This window comes from Eupeodes corollae, chromosome 3 (assembly GCF_945859685.1).
Source record: "Eupeodes corollae chromosome 3, idEupCoro1.1, whole genome shotgun sequence".
NCBI classification, from domain to species: domain Eukaryota; kingdom Metazoa; phylum Arthropoda; class Insecta; order Diptera; family Syrphidae; genus Eupeodes; species Eupeodes corollae.
In genome coordinates, this window is record NC_079149.1 from 125414300 (window position 1) to 125425281 (window position 10982).

At 33.9% G+C, this 10982-nt stretch overlaps 1 protein-coding gene across 1 annotated transcript; it reads left to right on the forward strand.

Annotated features, from left to right (window-relative positions):
* The first annotated feature begins 4395 nt into the window (after positions 1–4395).
* LOC129952773 (uncharacterized) lies at positions 4396–9666 on the forward strand. The gene has a single exon (XM_056065588.1). The coding sequence runs from the start codon at positions 4432–4434 to the stop codon at positions 8377–8379; it is 3948 nt and encodes a 1315-aa protein (XP_055921563.1). The 5' UTR covers positions 4396–4431; the 3' UTR covers positions 8380–9666.
* Positions 9667–10982: the final 1316 nt, after the last annotated feature.

Genomic DNA, 10982 nt, shown 5'->3' on the forward strand with positions numbered 1-10982 from the left:
ATTGCAATTAAATTTTCGATGCCTTTGAAAATTGTTCAATAGCTTAGGTAGGGGCAGAGCTTTTTTTAAAAGATAAGAATATTAAATTGATAAGCAAACATCCGTCGTCATATCACGATATATACTAAAAAATATATATATATATATATACATTTGTAACAAAATGAGGTGAGTAAACCAGTTCAAATTGATTGCATTTTGAAACAATAATAATTAGAATTATTGCCACTTAACATTTTTTAATAGATAAACTTAAATCACATTTAACTCGCCTACTATAAAATCGTTATCAAATGACTCAAGAAAGTCTATCATGAAAATCATCGGTTTCTATTAACAAGGGGAAAGAGGAAAATGAAACGATTGAGGTGGGTTAGATATTTATCATTATCAAGCTCGAAAGTTTATAGATTTTTTTTTAATGTAATATAAATAACAGCTTAAATTAGACAAAATTAAAACAATTTGGCGAATAAGAATTCGTCACATAGCGAGTACAAATGGATCTTAGCTTGAACTCATTTTTTCTGAGTTCATATCTGTAAATTTTTAAGGTTTAACTTAGTCGATATTCAAGGTTAAGGTTAAGTTAAACTTTGGAGCTAAAGAAAGTAAGAGGTAAGCATAAAAATAATATTTATTGACTTTTAGGTAATAAAATATTTCATCACCTGTTATCTAAAAATCCTGATAACACACAATTTTCTTTGGCCACTTTTTACTACTTTCTCAGATATTTGAATTAAACTAGAAACTTAAATTTTAAGATATTTGTAGACGTTATTCTTAACAAAAATGATTGCAGAGTAGAATTGGCCACGGGAAATGGAAAGTCTCGTCTCATTTTCATCTCTCAGTCCCGCCAACTACCCATAATTGTGTCGTATACCATAGACCTTTAAAAAAATGCATCAAACGAGATTAATGTAAAATAAATCAAAATAGTATCAACAAAAAAACAAGAGGTCAAGACCGAGACGAAACCTAGACGAATACGAGACAAGATTGATATTTAACGATTTTGGCGATATGTAAGACTCCTAATAACATTTACAGTACTATATTGAATCCATCAAAAACTGATTCTCCTGCTTCGTCCCATCAATTCGGTGCCATGTAATGGAGTCTTTTATCCATAGGTTCTTCGCCTGACGTGGTAGATGATTTTAACTGCTAATCTTTTCTAAATAAGAACGCATTTATCTTAAAAATGTATTTTCCTGTAATAGAACGAAACCGATCACGCACTTTCAAAATATTCGTCGTTTGGGCAGAACGCTTCGAAAATAAAATTGTTGGTCGAAGATACGAAATTGCCAATACTGTTGAATCGAGACCTATTGTCTAAGACCTCATTTGAATACTTATGAACGTAAGAAGATTCGCATGTCGCTCAAACACCCAAAACTTTTTTTTTTTGGGAAGAAGCAACATTGAACCACAAAGACAATCATTGGCCATATGGGGGTCAGGTAGTAAATTACCTTCACTCTGGGGTCAATCCGTTTCGTCAGACCAAAGGCTCTTCTGGCCTTGTTCAGAACAGCATTAATGTGTCTGTTGCTTCCCAACATATTTTTTGTTATTATATCTTATTATTTATATCTTAAAATCACTTTTGTTTAATTCGTATCTCAAAATTATATACATTTATTTATTTAATTTATTTAACTCAAAGAATTTAAAAACTTTATCTGCACATTTGACACCAATGATGAAGGCGGGAAAAACATTCGTTGGACTGAGATGCTGAGATGCCTTTTAAGAAATTGAAACACAAGGTTTAACAATCTCAACAACCAGTCAAGCGAATTTTTACCTTGCTCTTCTATTTGAGATATTTTGATTTATATAACTAAATTAAAAACAAAACAAAAATCTAAATTTAAAATCACTAATAATTAACGCGTGAAAGAAACAAGCCGAAATGTAATGAACTGTCAAACACGAACTGTCAAATGTGCAGACTAAATATGCAGACTAGATTTGCAGACTATATTAGCAGACTGCAAGGCTAATTATATAATGATCTCTTTTCTTCTCATTAGAATTTGATTGTCATACTTTTATCATTACTATGTTTTATATGTATTAAATTAAATATGTATTTGCTTCACACTGCAAAAAGAAGTTAAACATGTAATTGTATATGCTAAATTTAATATTATTCCAGTCTGCAAGAAATTTATGAAATGTCAATAACCTTTGAAATACTTATGTAATTATTTATATATCACAGCTGACTTTCATATAACTTTCAATAGCGAGGTGTAAAGTTTTCATACACTTGTTATATTTTCATTCTTCCTTGCAATTTAAAATAAAGAAGTCATTTTTATAACGTATAACTAAAATCCGTATTTTATTAAAACTTAAAATAAAATAAAATTATTTCGCTGGTTATACCTTTGCCGCGAAACATGGTCCTTCGAGCCTTCGAATAATTTAAAAGCACCTAAGAACATTTGTTTAAGAAGTTTAAATTTTAAAGTTTAAAGTTTAAAGTTTTAACTGTTGAAGTCAAAATAATTAAGAACTTATAACTTAAAAGTAAATTTAATCAACGTGAGTGGAAGTTTGCAATAAAATTGCCAATAAGATCAAAAAGAACCAGGATAGCATTTATGGTCAGAATCAAAAAGCATTAGAACGTCAAGGAAGCATCTTTGTTCACCAAAACTACCTCATCAGACCGTATACCAAGGGACAGTTAAGGAGCACCGTACTAGCTGTATCTTCACCCGAGAACTACTTACTGCTACCTCATCAGAGCGTGAATCAAGGGACAGTAAGGAGCACCGTACTAGCTGTATCTTCATCCGAGAACTGCTTACTGCTATCATTAACAAAACTATTAAGTATATGGCATTAAGGTAAACTGTTTCTCCAATACCATACAATTTACATATTATAACACATATTTAAGAACTTAATATAATTCTCATGTGTTTATATTAAATTTATTTCAAATAAAATTTAAATCAAGAATTTTAAACTTAAATCTAAAATCATATCACAATCAGAATCTTTAATTTAAAAAAAAAAGAAAATATGTCTAAATTAACAAAATTAATAGAAGGACAAAGTTTAACTTTATCTGAATTATCCAGTGGTTACGAAAACTATTTAAAAGAAATCGCGTCGCGAAAATCAAAGGGGTACGTGAACGCGTGTATGAAAGAAGTTGAGGACATTTTTTCACGAGCCAAGAAAGACCACGCGGTTATAGTGAATAGTACGTCCGATACTTCTAAAGAAGCATATTTTGCTGATGAAATTTTTTTAAAAATTAAGTATATATATTACAAATATATCGGTACCATAAACGATGATAGAGATAAGCTATTGGCAGAAAAAGCAACAATCTCTTTAGATTCAAGTGCCTTGAACTGTACTAATAGCAATTTAAATAACTCAAAATCATATAATTCAGATGTGCGCTTATCACGCATCAAAATAGAGCCTTTTTCGGGTAAATTTGAAGATTGGATAGAATTTTTCAATCTTTTCGATAATTTAATAAATAAAAATGAAGAACTTTCTGATATTCAAAAATTACAGTATTTAAAAACATCTTTAACGGGTGATGCTGCTCGTCTGATACAACATCTACCCATAGAAACGAAAAGCTATGACTCTGCTTGGCAGATCATTACTGATAGGTTTCAAAATAAACGAAAACTTGTAAATACGCAAATCAAAAATTTGTTGGAACAAAAAAAACTAAATATCGAATCTGCAGACTCTTTAAAATCGCTTCACGATAAAAGTGTCGAATGTGTACATGCTCTTGCCAACTTAGGAATTGCGGTAGATATGTGGGATGCTATTTTAATTTTTATAGTATTTCAAAAATTACCATACCAAACCCAAAAAGATTGGGAAAACAAGCTAGGTGCAACAAAAAGTTTGCCTGACTGGAAAACCTTTCTAGCATTTATAGAAGGTCGATTTAACTCTCTAGAAAATATTCTAGACATGAATGAAAATCAAAGAAACATTCCACCAACCAATTTTTTTCGAAAAAACGTTCAATTATCGCACCATACCCAGCCGGGAAATAAAAATACAAATTTCAATTGTCGCATTTGTAAAATGCCTCATAGCACACGTCATTGCAGAAAGTTTTTAAATTTGGATGTTAAAACTCGTACAGATGTCGTGAAAAAACATTCAATTTGCTCTAACTGCTTAGGCTATGATCATCATGCTTCAGTGTGCACCAGCACAAATCGATGCTACAAGTGCGGACTCAAGCATCATACCTTATTACATATTGAGTCTCAAAATAATTATCAACCAACTAAATCATTAAACACATACCAAGCAAATGCATCTCAGTCGAAACAAAATGTACAATCTTCAAATAATGAATCTCAACCACACTGCTCTAATACAGAGCCAATAAACTATAAAACGCATTTAAATCAAATGCAATCACAATCCTTATTGGCTACTGCCCTTGTTAAAGTTTTCAAACCAAATGGAGCTCAACTTATTTTAAGGGCTCTTATAGACCCAGGATCTCAAGCTACATTCATAACCGAAGATGCAGCTCAGATCTTAAAACTTAAAAAACATAAAACACATGCGATTGTTAAAGGACTAGGAAATACTGAAACTGGTACATCAAAATATGAAGTCAATTTTAAGTTATTCTCAGTACATGATTCTGATTTCTCTGTAGATGTTAGGGCTCTAGTATTCAATAACTTAACCACTACATTGCCCACTCAGAAATTTGATGCATCTAACTTCAATCATGTATCAAACCTGTTACTTGCTGATCCAACTTACAATACACCCCGAAAGGTTGATATTTTGATAGGTGCCGATGTGTATTCGACAATAATTTTGGATGGCGTAGTCAAGGGAAGTACAGGAACACCTGTAGCCCAGTTGACCGAATTAGGGTGGATCTTAACTGGAAACATTCACACACAAAAAATTCCAATAACTATCCAAAGTCATCATACACAATTGGATGTCCAACTTACTAAGTTTTGGGAAATTGAAGAAAATCTTGATGAGAGAAAATGGACTGAAGATGAGAATATGTGCGAAAAACATTTTAAAGACACATGCAAGAGAAGATTAGATGGTAGATATGAGGTACACCTTCCATTCAAAAACAACAAAAGGCCAGTCTTAGGTAATTCCAAACGAGCTGCATTAGCAAGATTTCTACAAATTGAAAAACGAATGAAAACAGATGGTAACTTTAAAAAACTTTATGTAGATTGCATGAATGAGTACCTTACCTTAGGTCACATGAAAGAAGTGAAAGTTGAGGATGAACTAGGTCCAAACTATTTTTATTATCTTCCACATCATGCGGTTCTGAAAGAATCAAGTACTACAACCAAACTACGGGTAGTATTTGATGGTTCTTGCAAATCATCAAATGGACTTTCATTAAATGAATGTCTTATGGTAGGCCCACGCCTCCAACTCGATATAATTGATCTGGTGGCAAGATGGAGAAAATTCAAAATTGCTCTTGTTGCAGATATAAGCAAAATGTATCGTCAAATTTGGGTGGCTCAAGAAGACACACCATATCAAATGATCTTATGGAGATCATCCCCAAATGAATCCATAAAATGTTATTGTTTAAATACAGTTACCTTTGGAACTGCTTCTGCTCCCTTCTTAGCTGTACGAACATTACAAAGGTTAGCTGAAGATATTGAACATAATTATCCTCATGTAGCAAAGGCAATCATGGATGGTTTTTTTGTCGATGATCTTATATATGGATCAGATAATGAAGTTGAAGCCATTAGATTGCAAAAGGATATCGTTTCAAATTTACAAGCAGCAGGGTTTCCTCTCAGAAAATGGGCAAGCAACTCACAAAGAGTTATGGAGGGAATTCCTGAAAATTATAGAGAGATTAATCTTCCTCTTGATTTAAAATCAACAGATGCCATAAAAACATTGGGGATTCAATGGCATCCTAGTATGGACTACTTTAGCTTTAAAATAAACTTACCTGAAACTTCAAAATTATCAAAGCGATCAGTTCTAGCCGATATCGCTCGCCTGTTCGATCCATTGGGATTGATTTCTCCTTGCATTGTCAAGGCAAAACTTATACTCCAACAACTTTGGACTAGAAATTTGGCTTGGGATACACCTTTACCACAAGATATAGAAAAGTCTTGGACAGATCTTCGCAGTACCCTGCCAAAAATTTCACAAATACAAATACCACGTTGGATTGATTATGAAATCTCGTCCGAGGTGGAGCTGCATGGCTTTAGCGATGCTTCAGAAAAAGCTTATGCAGCAGTCATCTATATACGTGTCATACAAAATAACATTGAAAAAATACACTTAATAGCATCTAAAACAAGAGTTGCTCCAGTAAAATGCATTTCTTTACCACGCCTTGAACTTTGTGCAGCACTACTCCTGTCTAAACTAATATTCAGAATTATTAAAGCCATGCAATTTGAAAACATTAAAACATATGCATGGACCGACTCTATGATTACTTTAGCATGGATAAAAGGAAGCCCAACCACGCGCACCACCTTCGTTGCTAATCGAATAAGCGAAATTCAAAGTTTAACTAACATCGAATCCTGGTATCATGTAAACACAAAACAGAATCCTGCAGATTTAGGATCGCGAGGATTAACAACTGAAGAGCTCATTAACAATGAGATGTGGTGGGATGGGCCAACATTTCTAAGAAACTTTAATCCGCAAGATTATTCATCAAAAACTACTTTTGAAACACAACAAGAAACTAAAAAGGAAAGCAAAATCAATACAAAAACATTATACAATAAGAATTTTGCAACACTATTAAACTTTTCTTGTGTTGCAGCTTACTGTGTTACAACAGAAAACGAATTTTTAAGGAGAGTCTCTGATTTAAGAAGATTGATTCGCATCGTTGCAATATGGCAAAGATACATATCTAACTTAAGATCAAAATTAAATTCAAAAATGAAATTAGGATTAGAGAACAATCCACTTAAAATTGAAGAACTAAATGTATCTAGAACAACAATTACCAAATTAGTACAAAACGAACTATTTTATGAAGAAATAAAGGCATTAAATGAATCAAGAGCTATCCCTAAAGGAAGTGGAATTTTGAACTTAAATCCCTTCCTTGATAAAAACGGTATCTTACGTGTAGGTGGTCGACTTCAAAACTCCTATTTACCTTACAGTCAGCGGCATCCAATCATCCTCAAGGATCAACATCACTTTTCAAAACTAATTGCATGCGATGCTCATCAACGTACTCTACATGGTGGACAGCAACTCATGATGGCAGATATTCGAAACTATTATTGGATAACCAACCTTAAACGACTAGTAAAATTTACAATACACAAATGTGTAAGGTGTCATAGACATGATGCTATAATGCAAAACCAACTAATGGGAAGCCTTCCAACTGAACGTGTTATAATCACAAGACCCTTTACAAACACTGGTGTGGACTATGCTGGACCTGTTGAGATTAAAATGTGGAAGGGTAGGTGTAACAAATTCTCAAAAGGGTACATCGCCGTATTCGTATGTCTATCTACAAAGGCCTTACATCTTGAATTGGTCAGTGATTTGACCGCAGCAACCTTCATAGCTGCTTACAGGAGATTCGTAGCCAGGCGCGGAATATGCAACAACTTATTTAGTGATTGCGGAACTAACTTCAAGGGTGCAAGCAATGATCTCAAAAGAGACAGTAAATTCATAACTTCTGAATGGTCATCCACAGTTTCAAAAACTCTGGCCACGCTCTATACCACTTGGCATTTTAATCCTCCACTATCCCCCCATTTTGGTGGACTATGGGAGGCAGGGGTGAAATCCATTAAACATCACCTTAAAAGAACAATTGGCACTGCGAAGTTGACTTTTGAAGAATACTCTACATTACTAACTCAAATTGAGGGGTGCCTTAACTCACGACCTCTTTGTCCAATGACATCTGATCCAAATGATCTCAATGTCTTGACACCAGGACACTTCCTTATTGGAGGTCCACTCAATTTATTGCCTGACAGAAATCATACAGTCAAAAATTTAAATAACCTTGATAAATATAAATATATACAAAAAATTACACAAGATTTTTGGAAGCAGTGGAGCACAAGCTATCTTCACTTGCTTCAACAACGACCAAAATGGTTACAACAAAAACCAAACATCAATGTTGGAGACATTGTCATAGTAAAGGACGACAATTTGCCACCCTCATTATGGTTACTCGCGCGGGTTATCGAATTACATCCGGGAACTGATGGTCTAACTCGCGTAGCTACCATCAAAACACAAAATTCAACGTTCAAACGGCCGATAACAAAATTATCCCCTTTGCCGGTAACAAATCCGTCGAATCCGAATCCATAAAAACAATAGAAACTATACCTGAATATATATACATATGTATATCTGAAATAAACACTAAAGTGGAGCAGGAATTAAAGTCACTTTTAATTCTCAATACAATTCATGAACTAAAAAAAAAAAATCAAATTTAATTCTAAAGCCCATATCAATTACCTATTTATAATACAACGTTATAATGCCCATATCAAAACAAACCTGCAATACACTTCTGTTTATATCCATAACGTCGAATAAAATATTAACCTCAACTCTATGAATATAACTCAAGCCAAACAGATAACTATATTCAATTATAATTATCCTTGTCGTTTTTTTTTTTGGATCAAAGAACTAACTAACCTTGTTTCCTTCTTTTCTATAATTTTCATGATAAATCCGATGAATATTGTACTGAGATAAATCCAATTGACAAAAACAAGGAGATTCCGGACGTCATGCAGAAGTCACTAACAGCATCCAAATACTTTGAGCAGGAGCAAACACTTTGGGCGGGAGCATGTTGCTTCCCAACATATTTTTTGTTATTATATCTTATTATTTATATCTTAAAATCACTTTTGTTTAATTCGTATCTCAAAATTATATACATTTATTTATTTAATTTATTTAACTCAAAGAATTTAAAAACTTTATCTGCACATTTGACACCAATGATGAAGGCGGGAAAAACATTCGTTGGACTGAGATGCTGAGATGCCTTTTAAGAAATTGAAACACAAGGTTTAACAATCTCAACAACCAGTCAAGCGAATTTTTACCTTGCTCTTCTATTTGAGATATTTTGATTTATATAACTAAATTAAAAACAAAACAAAAATCTAAATTTAAAATCACTAATAATTAACGCGTGAAAGAAACAAGCCGAAATGTAATGAACTGTCAAACACGAACTGTCAAATGTGCAGACTAAATATGCAGACTAGATTTGCAGACTATATTAGCAGACTGCAAGGCTAATTATATAATGATCTCTTTTCTTCTCATTAGAATTTGATTGTCATACTTTTATCATTACTATGTTTTATATGTATTAAATTAAATATGTATTTGCTTCACACTGCAAAAAGAAGTTAAACATGTAATTGTATATGCTAAATTTAATATTATTCCAGTCTGCAAGAAATTTATGAAATGTCAATAACCTTTGAAATACTTATGTAATTATTTATATATCACAGCTGACTTTCATATAACTTTCAATAGCGAGGTGTAAAGTTTTCATACACTTGTTATATTTTCATTCTTCCTTGCAATTTAAAATAAAGAAGTCATTTTTATAACGTATAACTAAAATCCGTATTTTATTAAAACTTAAAATAAAATAAAATTATTTCGCTGGTTATACCTTTGCCGCGAAACAGTGTCTGTCAAAATATAAATTCTGAGGTATTTCACTGCTGCTCTATCAAGTTCGGAAAAGATCTCATCGATGCATTTTTTGCGAAAAAAGGTTTACGACAAGGCGATGCACTGTCATGCGACTTCTTCAACATCGTTCTGGAAAGAATTGTGCAAAACTCAACCGTCAACAATAAAGGCACAATTTTCCAAAGGTCCATCCATTTACTCGGATACGCAGATGATATTGACATAATTGGAAGACCAAAGCGTAATGTCAGTGGAGCGTGTTTTAGTATTGCGACGGAAGCGAAGAATATGGATGGATCAATGAGGGCAAGTATATGCTGTCATCAAAAAAGGACTTTGAACAACTACGTTTGGAGAAAACGTCGCAATAGATAGCTAAAACTTTGAGGTAGTTAAGGACTTTGTCTACCTAGGCACCGATATAAACACAGACAACGGCACCATCGCTAAAATCATACGAAGAATAACTCTTGCAAATCGCTGCATCTAACCTAGAAGGCAATTGAGAATTTAAGTTCTCTCTCGAGCATCTAAAATAACCATCTATAAGACACTCATCATCCCGGTTCTCATTTATGGCGCTGAGGCTTGGACGCTGTCAAAAAAAGATGAGAGCGTCTTAGGATGCTTCGAGATTCGGGTGATTTTTAGTCCCGTATGCATAGATGGAGAATGGAGTAGAAGATATAATGACGAACTGCACGGGCTGTACAGCGACACTGACCTAGTTAGCAGAACAAAAGTCCAACGGCTTAGATGGCTGGGTCATGTAGAGCGAATGGACATCAACGCTCCAGCCCGGTCTTTGAAGAAAGACCGCAACTCAGGTGGCGCACTCAGGTGGGTGAAGACCTTAACCAACTTGGCGTGCAAAACTGGAAACAGTCAGCAAGGTGGGGCACTCAGGTGGGTGAAGACCTTACCCAACTTGGCGCGCAAAACTGGAGACAGTTTGCAAGGGACCGAGCTGGCTGGAGACGCATGTTGGTTGAGTCTCAGGTCCACCCTGGGCTGTAGCACCACCTTAAGTTAGTAAGTAAGAGGTATTTAACTACGCTGTACGTGAAGTGCCAATTCTTGCACGTATTTCTCGTACTTTAGTCAACGAATAAAGCTGTCTCCGACTTCTGGATGTTTAGTTAAAAGTTTCTAGTCTATATCGCTGAATGTTTTCGAAATCATGCTGCAAGATAATTCCGATAACATTTAATTTTCGGGTGTATTCTGTTTGTAAT